Source organism: Gracilinanus agilis, chromosome 3, assembly GCF_016433145.1.
Source record: "Gracilinanus agilis isolate LMUSP501 chromosome 3, AgileGrace, whole genome shotgun sequence".
NCBI classification, from domain to species: Eukaryota; Metazoa; Chordata; class Mammalia; order Didelphimorphia; family Didelphidae; genus Gracilinanus; species Gracilinanus agilis.
In genome coordinates, this window is record NC_058132.1 from 371,241,975 (window position 1) to 371,260,936 (window position 18,962).

The window sequence follows — 18,962 nt, forward strand, 5'->3', positions numbered from 1 at the left end:
GCAAATTTTTTTCCTCCTTACTCCTTATAAGTTCTGGGTCTTAAAGCACTGGTTTGAACTATCAATTCTTCTATTTTGACTAGGAATTCCTTGCCACTCCACCAGTACTGCCCTACCTAGCATGTGTCTTTTCCATCAGAATACTTCTATAGCTGACATATCCTTTTCCTAATCTTGTCTTCCTTAAGGAAATATCATAGCTTTCAAATGAGAGAGCTACAGATCAGTAGGACCCTGGGAGAGTTAACATTATTTCCATGTCTTTTGTTAATCAGGTCCATAGCTTTGCCCTGTCCAAAAAAGGGACACTCGGGGACTAAGCAGGCTTCTCTAAAGAACAGCTGACTCTTCCTTTTCAGGTTAGGAAAACTAAATACCATTCCCTCCATCCCATTTCAATGACTCTGGAGACAGTTAGGCCAGCAACTTTGCAAAACTGTGTCTCTCTTAAATCTAACTAGCTTGCAAGTCAAAACATATTAATGATGCCATTGGTCTTCAAAAAACAAAGGATAAAAAACTTCAAGATGCAAGCAGTAGGAACACCTTCATCCCTATCCCCACTCTCAGTTCACTAAATACTTTGTATTGAGTCTTTTTTGGCCCACAGACCCATGTACCGTAATAAAATAAATTTACAATCCTAACTCCACCCAAGTTTATTTACACATTCAAATTTCACCCAATCAGAGTCCCACAAGTGTCGGAATTTAATTCTTAAAGTAAAATGAGCACCTCCAGAGAAAGAACAGTTGGAGTCTAAATGCAGATGAAAGCATTTTGGGCTTTGTCTGAGGTTTTAGTTTTATATGAAGTAGCTTTAAAATCATACAAATAACTTTTATTTAGGATTAGAGAAAGTGAAAGTGGGACATAGGATGTATATGTGTATAACCCAGAAAAAAAAACTTAGGTAATAAGCATACAACTTTAAAATCATTCAAATAACTTTTATTTAGGATTAGGGAAAGTGAAAGTGGGGGATAGGATGAAGATATGTTGGAGTTCTTTAAATATCTTTATTTCCATTTTCAAGAATCAATTTATTCTATTAAAATTACATTGGTCCTCTTCTTCTCTTGAAAGGGAAACAAAAGAAACCTCTAACATATCAAAGGAAAGAGGGAAAGCATGCTGAATGCCAGTCCTGGACAAGATCATCTAGTGGATTTTTTCATGTTTGTTGTTTTTATCCCAGGCTCCACTGCCCTGTGACTACTTTCTTTTACAGATATGACTCTCTAGTCTTATAACATCTCAAATATCCATCAAGCAAGGTTTACCTACTTTACATACGGTTGTCATGTGAAAATAATGAGCTACTCATGACTCTTTTTTTGTCAGGGCTCCCATGTTTGCTTCTCCCTGCTTCTTTTCCTTCAGTTCTCTTCTTTCCTCTGTTTCCTGATGGGCTTTTGTACTGATTCTCAGGCGCTCTCTCTCTTTTCTCTCCTTTCTGTCCTCAGGTTCCTGAAAGGGAAGGATCAAAGAACTATAAAGTCACAACAGCTGACAATGCTTGGTATTTATACTAACATTGCAACCAAGATGGTATAAGCATTGGTCATGATAGTTTTCTATTTCTGAACAAAGCAGCCTTTACACATCAGGCTCCAAATCTGGATGGTCTTAAAATAGATCAGCCTAAAACTAAGGTTGCTATAAAAGTGTTTGTCTGCCATTTTAGGCACTTATGAAAAAATGAGGATTAAAAATCATCTTAAAGCAATGGAAGGGAGCTTGTTTTGTGCCAGCCAGATGCATATCTAACTTAATTCTGCTTATTTTTCCTTCTGACCAGAACTATAACTAGCAATTCTGACACCTAGGGCAAATCCAAATGGGTAGAAGGGGTAGGGTGCAAAGGAAGGTGTGACTGCAGTGTAGCCACATCATGAGAACATCCCTGATAACAAGAGATAGTAGAGATAGTTAGATGATGCTGTGGTTAGAGTACTAGTCCTAGAGTTATGAAGATCTAAGTTTTAATGTAGCTTCAGATGCTTACTAGCTTTGTGACCCCCCAACAAGTCATTTAAATTCTATGTGTCAGTTTCTTCATCTGTAAAATGGTGATAAGAATAGCACCTACATCCCAGGGTTGTGAGGATGAAATGAGATATTTCTAAAGTGCTTTGCAAACTTTAAAGTGATATGTAAGTGCTATATTATTTATTATGATTATTATGATTATTATTATTATTGGAAGAAAGATGGACCATAGTAGCATAACAATGAGAATATTCCAAAAAGCCAGTCAAGTCACGTGGCTGTATAATGTGGTAGAAGACCATGAAGTAAGGTGGAAGAAACAATGTGGCTACACATACAATGTGAAATATGCCCCTCTCCAATGAGGAAATTCAGGCCTCTGGATGTCATTCTTTTGGGACAGTGCAATGATTATCCAATGGCACTAATGGCTCTCTTTCTTACAGGCTCAATCTCTATGTCACATTGGTAGATAATAAGTAGTGTTAATAAAGCTCCTTAAATGTATTAAATTCTTTACCTGAAGTCCTCTTTTTCTATTCCTCATTGTATATGATGTCTGTTTGTTGAGTTCTTAATAATAGAGGGAAATAATGTTTAAAAAAATAAAGGATTGATCATTAAGTTAGAGAAGGGGATGTGTTCAATTGCTATTTATGTAGTATGAAGAAAAGTTGAGGAAGACCCTCAGCATATCAAGTGGACCTTCCTATGTTGAATTTCTAGGAGGAGATGAATGAGATTTGCACCAAACCAATAGGAAAAGAATAAGTTGCAATCTTCATCTTTGAAGGGAATGTGAACATAAATGAGACCATCAATCCATTGACATAATTATTGGCATTACTATTAGTTTAGATTCCCATAAATCCACAAAAAAGAAGGCTTATCTCCGATATATCTTCATTTCTGCATTTCTTCAATCTTCTTTAAGGAGCCTAAAACAGCTCATTTGTGGCTGTTCCCTAAATAGTCTCCAATCAATGGCCCTTGGGTAGTTTCTATATTAATTTTTGCTATGCCTTTTAGATACACAGAGAAAAGTGTTATGGCATGGACCACTAGCTATTAGGGGCTGAACACCAGACACAGGCAAAGTGAGGATTTTCTTCTCTCTTCATGTTGGGAAAAGTAGAAATGAGCAAACAAATTATTTTGGCGAGGCAGTCAGTGGGTACTTAATGGGGGAAGGAGGAGGCTTACTATATGTGAGGATAATGGGTAAAAGTCCTCAAACATTGTTATTTTAAATTTCCATCAATCATTACTTCTCTAAGTTAACAGTACAAGGATCAGCATGTGGTGTAAAATTTTATCATAACTTTACATTAAAAGAGAAATTTATATCCTATCTATATTTTATTTGCCTTAAGAATATTTTTTTAAATGCCTGACATTAGTTAACAAGGTTTGGTCTTTCAAGGAATTATTAAATTCTCATAATATTGTTAAAAACTTGTGATCATCAAGGTCAATTTATGTTTAATTTAGAATGATATAGCGTCTTTCTTGTTCATTCATTTAGAGACTCTTAGATAATAATAAGCAAAGAGTAAATTGATCATATATATCTAGTTGTCAGTGAACAAGGTGATTCCATAGGAATCCATATTTCTAAAGAGGTTCCAAATAATCTAATAATGTCTATTTACATACCAAAGAGACTGATCTTTTGGTTCTAAAGCAGAGTTGCTGCTCAAAGTGTTCTGAAAATTCCTGGATGGAATGTGATCTGCCTTTGGGTTCCATTTGCCCCTGCAATGAACCACTCGGGGAGCATATTTTTGCCCTCATATGATGATGGCCTCGGAATCCATAATCCTCCTGAGAATGCCTTCTAGGGTGGCCAGAAACTGGAACAACTCTAGAGGATCCATGAATGCTGGTCATGGGAAGGGCAGCAAACTGTGTCTAAAGAAAGGAGAAAGAATTGTTCCATATTAATACGAGCTAAATATCTATGGTGGTTTCTGGTCAACAAAATCCACTCTGAAACAACTTTAATGTACATTTCAGTAAGAATTGCCTTCCATGATGAGGAAGCATAGACAAGTCATTCACAATTTAGGCTGGATGTCCAAGGATCATCATTCATTTTTTGTTCTGCTCTACTAGTAAGATATGAATAAGCAGTTTCTTAAAACTGACCTTGGAACTGGGAAAATCTAGTTCAACAAGTTTTAACATGGGGGAGAAAATCTGCATGTTCACCAATGTATATTCTCCTACTAAGCAAAATAAAAGGTCTAAATAATGAGAGTTTTGGTTAGGACTGAAAAAAAGTAAGGTAAATATTACCTTAGTACTGATAATTTTGTTTATGTTGCTACTGAATTGATAGACTTGATATGGCGAGAACTCATGCTAAAAGAAATAAGCAGAACTGGGAGAAAATTGCATACAATAACAGCAATATTAGATGATGATTATCTGTGAAAACTTGGCTACTCTCAGCAACACACTGATCTAGGATAATCCTGAAAGATTTATGATGGGGAATGCTATCCACCTCCAGAGAAAGAATTGTTGGAGTTGTCTTTCACACCAGTTTATTCTTGGTTTTATTCTGGAGTTTTGGTTATGTATGAGTGTGCTCTTACAATAATGACAAATACGGAAGTGTGTTTTGCATGAAAATTTTAAAAATGAAAAAAAAAGTTCTCCCTTATGTATTTCTTTTATGTGAGACAATTTACCACATATTTTCTCTCCCTTCCCACTTCTCACAGGGCATCTCTCTTTCTCACCTTTCTATTATCTCATCATCCCAACATAATCAACTCACTTTCATACATTCTTCCTATGCAGAATCCTTCTAACTGCTCTAATTATAAGTTCTTAGATGTCACATGTATCATTTTCCCCAAATAGAAATGTAAGCATTTTAACCTTAATGACCCCTTTATGATTTCTCTTCCATGTTTACCTTTTCATGCTTCTCTTGAATCTTGTATTTAAAAGTTCTATTTTCTATTCAGCTCTAGTTTTTTCATTAATAATGCTTAAAAATGCCCTATTTCATTAAATATCCATTTTTCCCTTGAAGGATTATATATAGGTTTTTCTGTATAAGCTATTCTTGGCTGTAGTCCCAATTCTTTTGCCTTTTGGAATATTACATTCCAAGTTCTCCACTCCTTTAATGTGGTAGCTACTAAATCTTCTGTAGTCCTGACTGTGCATTTCATGGTATTTGAGTGGTTTCTTTCTAGTTTCTTGAAGTTTTTTTCTCTGTGATATTGATGCCCTAGAATTTGGCTACAATTTGGGGGAATTTTCATTTTGGGATCTTCAGGTAATGATCAATAGATTCTTTCTATTTCTATTTTGCCCTCTGGTTCTAAGATATCTTGGCAGTTTTCCTTGATAATTTCTTGAAATATGATATCTACATTCTTTCTTTGATCATGACTTTCCAGTAGTCCAATACTTCTTAAATCACTCCTTAATCTATTTTCCAGGTCAGTTATTTTCCCTGAGGATATTTTTCCATTCTTTTCCATTTGTTTTATTATTTCTTGATATCTCATGGAATTATCATTCCAATTGCCCAATTCTAATTTTATTTAAAACCCTTACCTTCCATCTTAGAATCAATACTGTGTTTTGGTTCTAAAGCAGAAGAATTGTAAGGGCTAGGCAATGGGAGTTAAGTAACTTGCCCAGGGTTATACAGCTAGGAAGTGTCTAAGGCCGGATTTAAACCCAGAACCGCCCATTCTCTGGGCCTGGCTCTCAATCCACTGAGCCACCTAAATGCCCCTCCAATTCTAATTTTTAAGAAATTATTTTCTTCAGTGAGCCTTTATACCTTTTCTACCCACTTGGCCAATTCTGTTTTATAAGGTATTATTTTATTCAATGTTTTTTTGTGCCCCATTACCATGCTGTTAATTACCTTTTCATGTTTTGTTTCCTTTACTTTCATCTCCTTGCCTAATTTTTCCTCTACCACTCTTATTTGATTTTGAAAATCATTTTTTAGCTCTTCCAGGAATTCTTCTTGGGCTATGCCAATTCCTTTTTTTTTTTTCCTTTGAGGCTTTGCTTGTAGTTGTTTTGAATTTGTTGTGTTTTTCTGAATTTGTTTCTTGATCTTCTCAGTCACTATAGATTTTTATGGTTGGGTTCTTTGTTGTTGTTTGCTCATTTTTCCAACCCCTCTCTTGATTTGGACATTTTTATTAATGTTGGGCTCTCTTCCTAGAGTAAGGGGTGGATGGGCATTGTATCAAGTATAAAAAATGTATTAGTAGCCATTAGAAAATGAAGCCACATACCAAACTAGCTAAGTAAGTTTAAAAGACACACGCTGTTACCTCCTCTCCCCATAGTGGATTGGATGCCAAGAGAGCAAAGAGAGCAAAATAAAGGAAGTACAAGTCCAGCCACTCAATTTTATACTCCTGTCTACATCATCACATAATGACAGGAAGCCAGTGGGCTCACAGGAAATGTAGTTCAGAGACCTCAAAATTTCCAATAACACATAAGCTTGAGGCTTTTTTACACTGCTGTTTTCAAAGCTAGTTCTAGAAGGCTAGAAATTTTTGGTGCTTCCACAGTGTTATAATCTGGGGAGAGGTGTGGTTACTGCTCTCTTTGTCTACACTTTCTGGTCCTTACTCAGGAAGATTCTAAATCAATAGCTATTCCTTAGGGTTTTTACTCCCTTGAGATTAGAAACATTACTATTCCTGAGAGTCACCAATCTCTTGGAACTGGAAATGCTATTGCTCCTTGTGAAAGAGAATTCTTTACTCTATTGTTTATCCTGAGTTAACACTAATTTATGTACCTCACTAGAGACTAAAGACAGGATTAACTCTCCTTTGTCTGCCTTTTAAATTGAATCAACAAAAGACTGAACACCCTACTTAGTGCTAGGTGAGAAGCCAACAAGATACTTGGAGAGCTCCATCCTTTTTTTTTAACTCAATCAGTCAGAAACTTGTGAATTCTTTTAAGAAGTTCACACAGGAGTTCACAGCCTCAGAAACTGCTCAACCAGGAAACCGTGAACCTTTTTGATGAGAAACTGACCTTGAGAACTTGAGAAGTGGATCCCACAGACACTGCCTCCCTTGGCAGTGCTAGACAATTTGGAAACTGTGATTGGCCCCTGTAAAGAGGGGAGGAGACGAGAAGTCACCATAAAAGCAAGCCCAAACTCCCTCAGAGGAGACAGTCTTTGAGAAAATAGTCTGAAGAGATTATCTTCTGGAGATAGTCTTCTGACTGGGGAAAGTCTTAAAGGGAGCTTTGCTAGAGACTGCAGTTTGGATCGTGGGCTTAGAGCTCAGCTTCAACTTAAATTCTGACTCCTGGACTACTTTGTTGGGTTCACTCAACTGACTCAGCTGACTCCCTTCCTAGTTTCCTAAGAAACTAGCTTCCATCTTGGAGGATGCCTCATGGTTACTCACTATCAACCCTCCTGGCTGAGAACTAGTATAAGTATTTTCTCTAACTTCTTTCACATTTCTCTACTTTATTGTTTCCCTTCTATAAATAAACTTCTGACTTGAGATATAATAATTTCAGTGACCACATTATTTCATATAATTTAAGTGCAACCATTAAATTTAACCTTTACACCCTCAAGGCTTCCACTACCTTTACTTTTTTTAAAATTTAATATTTTTTAACCCTTACTTTCCATCTTAGAATCAATATTGTGTATTGGTTCCAAGGCAGAAGAGTGGTAAGGGGTAGGCAACAGAGGTTAAATGACTTGTCCAGGGTCGCATAGCTAGGAAGTGTCTAAGGCCAGACTTTAACTTAGAACCTCCCATCTCTAGGCCTGGCTCTCAATCCACTGAGCTACCCAGCTGCCCCACCCCATCCCCACTCCCTCTTTACCAGAATGCTTCTTTCCACCTTTGAACCATGATCCAGTAGTAGATAAGGGTAATGGAATTGTGAAAGTATCTGATATTGTACTCTGTACTAGTATAGGGGCCCCCTGTAATCTCTCCATAACCAGTTGCTAGGTTCCCTTATCACTTCTGGCTTGATAGCCCTGAAAATTGCTGCTATTTCTGTCACTACCACCTACTCCCACCACTGGGGTTGAAGCTACATGGGTTCCAAGCCAGCCTATATTCCTGTATCACAGATCCTTCTTTCTGACCACCTATGTTGTCAGAGGCAGGAAGAATATCTCACTGACTTTTTATCGGCTCTGTCACTCCAGAATTTGATTTGAGGTGTTATTTTGAAGTTGTTTGGTAGGGAACATTGGGAAAGCTTAATTGAGAGCTTTCTCTTCTCTACTATCTTGACTCCACCCCTGGAAGTCTGTAATCCCAATTATAAAATGTTATGATCTCTCTAAGTTCAGTTTCCTTCATAAAATAAAGTGTAACGGGGAACTGTTTAAGAGTTTAGTTCCTAGAGTGTGTGCAATCTGTTCTGACATGTGCTAAAACCACATAGATGTTTAGGGGATCCTGCTTGCAGCTGGAAGGAATGAAAGACCCTCTACTTCAAAGCATGTGCATAGATGCTCTGTCTGGTTTTTTTCCCATTTACTGTGTGGCGAAGCAAAGTCTTTCAATTGGCTACTACACCAGAATAGAGTATACATAAAAAAGGGTATGGTGAGGACAAATCTTTTTCCTGGTGAAATAGAGGAAAATTTCCTTAAATCACATCACGAAGGCAGCCATCTAGTTCTCCAACTTATAGATCAGTTCCTGAAAAGTACTATATGTCCAGAAAAATCACAAGAAAAGGAGTTCAGTATTTCAACTACAAATCAAAAGTTTCAGCTGGCATAATGCATGATGCTGCTGAAGTCCTAGAACCACAATCAATAGAATGAGTTAAATGTGGTTTATGGTAGAAATGTGAAACTTCTTTCCTGATGATTTTGCTAGCTCTAAAATGACATACTACAGAGATGAAAGAACAGAAGAGGAAAGTACTACAAACCTGTAGAAATCAATAAGCCATTTCAATACTATCTTTTTGGTTCATTCTATGGTTTCTCTCAATTCACTGTGCCACTGGGTAGTAGGGAAGCAGACAAATAGGGAAAGGGGCTTCATATTCCTTTGTTCTGATTTCATAAAGGTCACTAAGCCTGTAAAGGCAAATTTATTTGTTCATTTTGGCTGAAGTTGCAGATTACAATGAGCCCTGCCAGAGAGTAAGGTTTCCTGAGGGTAGCCAACCCCTGCCCTGAGGTGTTTCATGTTCTTGCACGCTAAATATACCCAGTACATTACAATGGTTTAGAATGGATCATGAGGCTCATAAAGCTTTAAGACTTTTGCTTTAGATAGAAGTATGCAACATGTAAACAGATCACTGATAGCAAACTCTTCTTTTGTACATGATGAGGCAGATGGCAGGTTATTTATAGTTCAAAGAGGGAAGAGCCTGGAAAAAGAGCATTGGGAGTCAGAGATTCTAGTTTAGATTCTGGATTTACTATTTACTAGCTGCATGACCTCAAATAAGTTACTTTAATCTCTCTATGCCTCAGTTTCCCTTTCTGTAAAATGAACTTAGAGTAGATGACCATTGAATTCCCTATAAGCTTTAAATCTAAAATCCAATGTATTTCAAATGGATCACTGTAAGGAGAAGATAAAGTTATAGGAAATGGGAACAAAATTAATAACATGATTTTGTAAAATTCTTTTTTACAATTCTTAATACACATGAATATCATTTGTTCTTACAGTGTTTCAGGTAAGCAAGAAAGAAGTAGACAATATTAATCCACTGTGAGGAGGGATATAAACAAAGTCATTAGTTGAATTGCTAAATGTAATTTAATTAAGATTTCCTGCATACATTTCAGGAGTGTTGTTCTCTCTCTATTCAGACTATGTTTCCTAAAATGTAATGGGCTATTGTTGATTGTAAGTCATTTAGTTCCTATTTTACTTGGTTAAATCACTTTCCAAAAAATATCAATTTTGCTTATTAATTACAGAATTTTGTATTGTCTATGAAAAGCTGAATAGATTAACTTCATGAATTGTGATATAAAAACTTTAGGTTGCACTTGGGTTACATGCTTCTCTAAATTGGCCATAAAATGACGAAAACATCAAAATGCATAGGAATAAAAATGCACAATATGTTATATTTTCCTATGAATCATGTAACCATGGAAAAATATTCTAAAATAAATAAATAAATATTTGTAAATGAAGTGTATATATATATATATATATATATATATACATATATAAAGATGTTGCCTACTACTTCCTTCCTCTAAAAAAGAAAACAAATTCCAAGGAAGGTGAAGAATTGAGAACTATTTATATGACCACATTACATCTGTAACAAGAAGAAAGATAAAATGACTGAGGGGGAAAAAGTCAGATCTTCTGAGCATATTGATTTATTAAGCAATACATACCAATTGATTCAAGGTCATTGACATTCAAAAAATATAAGATGGGGAAAAGGGAATAACAGCTCATATTTATATAAAGCTTTAAGATGTGCAAAGCATTTACTTGCATTATCTCATTTGATCCTTAGTCTAACCTTTTGAGATTGATGCTATTTCCACATTTTACAAAAAAAGGAAACTGAAGCATCCCAAGTCCAAGACACTTGCCTAGGTTCTCAGCTTTTAAATATCTTAAAGCAGGATTTAAATCCAAGTTTCCCTCACTCCAAGACCAGCATGTTATCCACTATAGGCCATGTAAAATGAAAGCAGCAACATAAATGCAAGCTGTGAAGGCTAGAAAAGAGAAGCAAAGCCAGGGAAACCAGTTCAAATAAATGTGGAAAACCCTAGAGGTGAGGAAAGGAGCTAGGACAGGAAAGGTGGCACAAGATCCCTTAAAGTGACTTCAATCCAGACAGGAACCTGAAGGGCAAGGTGGGGAGGCAGGTGGCAGGGCAGGGCAAAGATTATAGCCAGATTTGGGCCCTATCCTGGCAAAACAGAAAAAAGGATAAAAGCATGACCCATAATGGGTCATTGAAAAAGGTGACTGAACCCTGACATGGATTCCTCAAAGTACCTGGAGTCACAGAAAGAGGCAGAGCCAGGCCAACTTCAGCAGTGACACTGGCAGTAGTGATAAGAAGACAGACACTGGCATTATCTCCAATATCACACACTGGCCAATCAATCCCAATTAGGTATTGTGCAGGGAGAAGATGGAGAACATCAAAGGCCAGAACCAGCAGTGGACCACTGCAAAACAGAAGCCAGGAACTGAAGGAAAAGGAAAAGTCTATTAGCAGTCACAGCATCAAGAGAAACAGAAACAGGGCAGCTAAATGGGTGAGTGGATTGAGAGCCAGACTAGAGATGGGAGGTCTTGGGTTCAAATCTGGCCTCAGATACTTCCTAGCTATGTGACCCTGGGCAAGTCACTTAACCCCCATTGCCTAGCCCTTACCGCTCTTCTGCCTTGGAACCAATACACAGTATTGACTCCAAGACAGAATGTAAGGGTTTTAATTTTTTTTTAAAAGAAGATAAATCGAAACCACAGCTTTCAGATTACTTATCCTGTTCAATCCATTCAAAAACATTAGAGGAGTAATATCTCAAGCACAAAATCCAAAGCCAGAAAGATAGGCTAAAATGACAAGTTAAATAGAAGAATATACCAAACACAATGAAGAAATATTATGGGTAAGAGAAAGCCCACAAATTAGGAAGGAAATAAGCATTTTATTAAATACCTTCTATGATCCAGGCACTCTATTAAGTGCTTTAGACATATTATCTTGGTTTCTTCACAACAACCTTGGGAGGTAGATGCTATTATTATTCCCATTTTACAGTTGAGGAAACTGAAGCAGACAGTGGTTTAGCGACTTGCCTAGGGTCAAAAAGCTAACAATTGTCTGAGGCCAGATTTAAACTCAATTTTTCCTAACCCCAAGAGCAGAATTCCATCCATTGTGCCATCTTTTACCTCTAAGATAAATCCTAAAGACAAGAGTAACTCCACAACAACTATAAGAAGAGCCGCAGAGTGGAAGAAAATGGCTTAGCTACAAGGACTAAAAGAATGTCTGAAAAAAAATAAAACAAGAGATTAAAAACTAAAATTAGAAAATGAGAGTTTGGGAGGAAAAGAAAAAAAGACAAATAGCTTAGAACAGAAGGTAGAAAGAGTTGCTGTAGACTCATTGAAAAACAGCATGGAGCAAAAAACTTAATAAATACATGAAACAATAAGAAATAGAAAAAAGTAGAAGAAAATATAAGGTATCTATTCCCTAAAACAACAGACCAGGGAAACTGATTGAGGAATAATCTAAGAATCATCAGACTTCCTGAAAACCATGATCAAATAGACAAAAATGTATTTCAAAAAATCATTTTAAAAAACTGCCCAGATCTATTAGAACCAAAGGAATTTGTGGAAGAGAGAAAAAAAAAGAATGCACCAATCATCTCCTGAAAGAGAAACCAAACTGAAATCACTCAAGAATGTCATAGCCAAAATCCAGAATTTCCAAATTAAAAAAAAAACCCTGGAATTAGCCAAGAGGACAAGAGTTCAAACACCACAAAGAAGTATATAAGGCTTAGCAATAGATTTATTATAAAGAAAAGAAAATATTATAATATAATAACAAATGATAAAAGACAAAGGCTTACAAAAATAAATTATTTAGCCTTAAAAATATGTATGTATATGTATACCTACATACATATATATATGCATATATATATATATATATATAATCCTACAAGGGAAAAGTTAAATCTTATTAGAATGGAATATTTTCAAAAGCATTCCTGATGAAAATATCAAAGTTGATTTGAAATGCAAATCAATCAAACCAGTATATATTAATGTCTACTATGTGCCAGGTACTGTGCTAGGTACTAAGAATATGGGAATAAAGTGGGAATAATCCCTACTTCAGAAAAGCTTATAGAGACAAATACATATATAGATATGTACAGCATAAAATTTATAAATACAAATATAAAGAAAGAAGTTAAATTCAAAGTATTGTAGTTAGCAAAGTAAGGCACTAGCAGTTGGAGAAATCAGGAAAGACTTTAAGCAGAAAATGGTGCTTCAGCTGCATTTTAAAGGAAGAAGAAATTCTCTGAAGCAGAAGTAAAGAGGCAGTGAATTCCAGGCATGTCAAAGAGCCCTTATTAGAGATAAAAAAAAAAACCAACAGGAAATGGAGTGTCATATGTGAAAACCAGAGAAAAGACTAGTTTTGCTGTATTACAGAGTGCGGGAGGGGGAGTAATGTACAGAGAGGCTGAAAAGATAGGTTGGGAACAGGCTCTTTAAGACCGAAAACTAGAGATAGATAGGTGGTACAGTGGATAGAGTGCCAGACCTGGAGTTGAGAGGACCTGGGTTCAAATATGATCTCAAACTTTCTAGCTGTGACCCTGGGCAAGTCACTTAGCCCTTACCCTCTGTTTTAGAGTTGATACTAAAAGAGAAAGTATGTTTAAAAAAAAAAGACTTAAAAAGCTAAAAATAATTTGAGATTTGAAGTTTTTATATTTGATGTTACAAACAATAGCCGTTGGAGTTTAGACTTTATTGAGGTTGGGGAGTCATGAGAAGAGATGTTGTGAAGATAAAAATGGCAAATTCTGACATTATAAACCTGGGACTGAGACTGGAAGAATGTTGATGCTGTAGCACAGATAAAGAAGTTTTGAAGAGAAGAGGGTTTAGAGAAAAAAATAATTAGTTCCATTTTGGACATGTTGAATTTATAATGTTTTCAGGATGGCAACTGGTCACTTGGAACTGAAACCTAGGGGAGAGACAGGAGCTATATAGGGAGAACTGAGAGTCATCTGAATGGAGATGGTGGTTAAATCCATGGGAGCTAATCAGAATGCCAACAATTAGAGTGTAGAATAAGAAAAGAAACCATAGGATAGAACCTTGAATGAATAGATTTGAGGGAGAAGGAGAACAGAAGAAAGGACATGATATGATGATAAAACAGCAAAGTAGACTGTAGAACTCTCAGACAGGTAAAAGGAGAATCAGGGGATTGTGTGTGGTATCAGGAAAACCCCAAGAGAAGAGAGTAGGAGATAGTGGTTCACAGTATCAAATGTAGTAGGCCAAGAAGGGCAAAGACTAAGAAAATGCCATCTTATTTGGCAATTCTTGATGGAAAGTCCATAGCTAAGTAGAAATTTTGACATGCAAACACAAAAGTCAAGAGAAATCTAGAAAAGTAAAAACATCAGAGCAATCGAAAGAATGCTTACCTTTTAGTGACCAGAAGAAACATATATCCCTTCAAAATCCTAATGTCTTCAAAAGTAACAGAAGGAATTAAAAACGACAATTACAGGGCTTGGATGTGGTTTGTTCTATTTGGGGGGTTTTAAAAGAGGAAAGAAAAGGGAGCAAAAAAGGAATAAAGGAGAAATACGAGGAAGAAGGGGGAGGGATCCATTATTTTACTTTATTAAATAAATATTATTTATATTTCATATAAATGAAATACTTAAAAGGAAAAATACACAAACATATAGCACTCAATAAACTCATTTTTATGTGAAATCGAAAAAAGATAGTTGAACACATAGAATTAGGTATAGAAATACATTAAACTCAACTGGGAATGGGTAGCAATAAGGGAAGAGAGAAGTATAAAAGGGATGGAATAACCAGGGAGGGAATAACCACAAGCAAAACAAATTTCATTGTGGGGTGTCAAACATAAAGCTCAAACTTAGAAAAAATGTTTTTAAGTATAAGAACTAGGGAGAGTAGTCTATGCTTGGTAAAGAGAGAAGGGTAAGAGGAGTGGAATCAAACCACTTCCATTTTATTGAATACTAATTTTAATTGGATTCTTTTTCTTTGTTCATTTCCTTCTTTGTAAAAAGAAGGATATGATGTAAAGAAATATATAATTAACTACAATAAGCATAAATAGGAAAGGGACCAAACTCCCCTTAAATCGGAGATAGTCCAGAAACTAGAAAAATCAGAATCCAACAATCCAACAAGAAAGAAATTGAAACAAAGATTCACACTGGGTTAAAAGGAAGAGCTGGAGCAGAAATTTTTATGCTTCAGATGAATTCAAAATAGGAGGAGTAGAAATCATGGACTCCAACAAAGAAATAGGAAAATAGATATAGTTGCAAGAGATAAGCAGGGAAATAACATTATGCTTAAAGGTACCATAAATAAAAAGAAAATCAATAGTTAACATATGCAACAAATGACAACAATCTATATACTAAAAATAACAGTTAATTGAATGATAAGGAGAAACAGAAAAGAATAACAGTTGGTACTGAGAAGATTAAGATTGCTCTTATATCATTTATTTATTTATCTTATTTATAACTAATTGATTTTGTCCTATAATTGTTTTGGTCTTGTAACTGCTGAAGTTATAATTCTTTGTTTCTAAACTTAGTTTAGGATTCAGTTGATCTGTAATGGATTAAGTTTAAAAATCTAGATCCTCTGACAATCACTAATCTACTCTTCTCTCAAAGAATTTTGCTAACTTTGAGAAATGTGTGAGTGAGTGATCAAAGGAGTTTTGGCATGATATCTTTTTTTTAAAACCTTCTGTCTTAGAACCAGTACAAAGTAGTGGTTCTAAGGCAGAAGAGGAGCAGTAAGGGCTAAGCAATGGGGGTTAAGTGACTTGCCCAGGGTTACACAGGTAGGAAGTATCTGAGGCCATATTTGAACCCAGGATCTCCAGTCTCCAGGGCTGGTTTTCTAATCTATTGAGATATCTACTTGCCCCTGGGCCTGTTATCTTTACAAAAGCAAGGGTGCCTGGTTTGCTGTCCAAAAGTCAGGACCACTATCTTGTACCTGGATTCCAAAAATGATCCCATCTTAGTCTCATGAGAGAAAGGAGGGTCATTGCTAGCCCCATTACTAAACTTCCAACCAATCATATTGTTCTCAGTGCCTCAGCTCTGTAACCTATCATCTTGCCCTTAATCCCACTATGTCATCTAGCCTGTTCTGGTCTTTGTTCTGTAATCCCAAACCTTCTAAAAGGGGAATTGTCCTTCTTCCCTGGATCTTTGGCATGAATGGAGGCAAGTCACTGATCCATATACTGACAGGTTGTATGCCCCTGCTAATAAATGGTATCTTGCTCAGAAATCTGCCTCAGCTGAATTTTTAGTTAAAATTCAGATGATATGGTAACTCAATGTATGCTTCTAGACAAATTTAACAAAATAAAGAAGAGCCTTAATAGATTTTTTAGAAAAGTTAGACATAATAGCTCTCTAGTGATTATTAAATTATAACAGGAGAGAATTTGTATATATTAATGATACCTCTAGAAAAATTGACCATGTACTAGGATATAAACACCTCAAGAAAAAATACAGAAAAGCAGAAATGTTAATGTTAATGTTAGTTTCCCTAATCCAACAACAAATACTTTATTGATGACAATATAAAAACATTATAATTTTTTAAAAGCCTTTGAAAAAATTCATGTTTAAATAGACATAAGTAATTTAATCTTAAAGAATTAGTGCATTAAAGAACAAATCACAAAAATAATATATATGTATACAAAATGAAAATGAAAAAAACCATACTAAAACTTTTGGGATATAGCCAATATAGTCTTGATGGAAAATTTAATATCTTAAAACATTTTTATAAAAAAAAACCTTAAAAGCATTATAAAAGCAATAAAACAAAACTTCTAAACAAATACAAAAATTAAAATTCTTAAAATAAAATAAGGAAAATTGAAAACAAAAAATTAAAGTGATTATTAAGACTAGAACTCTTTTTAAAACACAAAATAAGTAAATTATTAACTTATTTTGATTTTTTAAATCTAGTTGTTGATATGAAAAAACTTTTAAGGTTAATTTACAATAAATTGAGAAAAATAAAGGATATCATTATTTCTCCCAGTTACATGTCAATAAATTGACAACTTAAAAATGAAATTTATAAAAATACAAACTACCCAAATTCACAGAACTATAAAAAGAAAATTTAAATATCTCAACCTCAGAAAAAAAAAACACCAAAATATAAACTTTCAAAGGAAAATAATTTCTGGATCAGATAGATTTACAACCAAATTTCATCAAACTTTAAAAGAATTATTATTTTCAATATTATGTTGTATTAAATTGTTTGTAAAAGTAGAAGAAAGAATCCTAACAATATCTTGAGTCTAAAATGTGCTAAACCAGAGTAAAACAAAGAAAAAAAACAGACCAACATCTCTAATAAATAGTAACACAAAAATATTGAAAACCATAGCAAAAAGGCTAAAAGAATACATTAAAAAACATTTTATACTATACCTAAATTGTCATGATCATTAAAAAGAGAGTGAGTAGAACGAAGTTTAGAAGATGATACAAACATACAGGCCACTGTCACAACTAACATGTTAAATTTGAAGTATACAAAATAAAACACAAAAAATTAAAATCTCATCTCCCTCCTTCCCAAACCCTCCATTCCCTACAACTAGAACCTTTAAAAACATAAAGGGAAGGGAAGAAAGGGAAAGAAAGGAAAAGGAAGGGCAAGAAAAATTAAATCTCAGAGGCAATAATCTTTGAAAAGGCTGACTATTATTCTTTAAATTGTACATACCATCATCCACATATTCATGCAGTAATTTTTCAGTTCCTCTTTGTATAAAAAGCTGTTCATTTTTGTTCAGTGTTGTCAAGTTCACAATAACAAAAAGGATTTTTTAAAAATCCAACTGTGATAACTGCTTCCACTATAAGCCCAAATTGAGTATATTAATCTACAAAGTAATCTAAAATACCTTTTCAGCCTAACTCCTCAGAATCAAAGAATGCTAGAAGTGTAAAGGAACTTGGAAATCACTGGAACTTGGAAACCAATCTAACTCAATCATTTCTTGCAAATGAGAAAACCAAAACCTAGAAAAATTAAGTAAATTTATCAAGGTCACCAGTATCTGGTAAGTGATATGGGACTGAAAGATAACTTATTACTTAAATTGGTTAGCTATTCTTTACATTGCATGAGAATAAAAGGGGAATTAAATTTCCCAAAACTTATGTTCAGGGGAACCAAGTGCTAAAAATAAAAAATTCCCCCCCACACTAATAAGTCTCCAACGTATTTTAGCCTTGAGGAAACTTAGAATAGAGGTCCACTTCCTGGTATTTGGTGGCAGAAAAGGTGATATAAAGAATTAGATACTTCTACTGCTATATAATAAGGAGTGATACTTCCCCTAAAAGCTGAAGAGTACTGGCATTCTGAAGACAAGAAGTGTTGCTTTTTGACTCTGAGTTTCAAGGTGAATACACCCAAATATTTCCCTCTTACTAGTTTCATAGTCAAGGCTTTGCTTCTGTGACACCGTGTTCATGCAGAAAACATGCTGGTTTCCCATCTCACAGCGGAGAGATTTGGACTCTCTCTTTTAGTAAAAAAAAATCAGATGAGCTTAGAAATGGGGTAAAAAATTATAGGAAAGGCCATGAAAACTTGGCCATGCCAAAGGAGCCTTTAAAAAGTAATATGGGTCAACCCCCGTCCTTTACTCCCCCACTTTTGTTCTGCAGTAATAACTTACTGGACAAGGCAGGGAGGTTCTTCTAGCTCTGATATCCTGGGATCGGTGTTCCCTATGGTTTCTTAAATCTCTCTCATTTTCATCAATCCAGCTGTGGCCCCAGAAGCTGCTCATCCATTTGGCAAAGGAAACATCATCATCATCTTCATTTTCCATGTACAGATGGTTCCAAACAGCAGAAGCTGTCACCCAATATGATAGAAGCAAATATTACAAAACAGAGCTTAAACAAGGTCTCTCCAAAATATGAGAGACTGGAGTTTCCAATGGGTCTTTAATAATGTGATCCTTTAAAAAAAAAGATTTATAAAATAATGACATGCACCATGGAGCTTCAGGCAGTATCTATTTATAAGTTAACCTGCTCCCCCCTCACTGCCCTCTTCAAAACAAGAGGCCTTTTAATCTTTTCATTACAGGGATGCTTATGCTACATA

At 35.2% G+C, this 18,962-nt stretch overlaps 1 protein-coding gene across 1 annotated transcript; it reads right to left on the minus strand.

Moving 5' to 3' along the window:
• Positions 1–1,323: 1,323 nt before the first annotated feature.
• LNP1 (leukemia NUP98 fusion partner 1) lies at positions 1,324–18,681 on the minus strand. Its single transcript, XM_044669201.1, has 3 exons — positions 18,526–18,681; positions 3,649–3,903; positions 1,324–1,470 (listed from the first exon to the last, which is right to left on the minus strand). The coding sequence occupies exons 1-3, from the start codon at positions 18,679–18,681 to the stop codon at positions 1,324–1,326; spliced, it is 558 nt and encodes a 185-aa protein (XP_044525136.1).
• Between the last annotated feature and the right edge of the window lie 281 nt (positions 18,682–18,962).

Excerpts from the sequence above, each read along its gene's own strand:
- LNP1 (XM_044669201.1), bottom strand. The coding sequence starts at position 18,681 with ATGGAAAATGAAGATGATGATGATGTTTCCTTTGCCAAATGGATGAGC. Across the intron at positions 3,904-18,525 it reads GAACCTCCCTGCCTTGTCCA|ACACAGTTTGCTGCCCTTCC; the intron begins GTAAGTTATTAC and ends TCCTTTCTTTAG. Across the intron at positions 1,471-3,648 it reads CCAAAAGATCAGTCTCTTTG|GAACCTGAGGACAGAAAGGA; the intron begins GTATGTAAATAG and ends CTTCCCTTTCAG.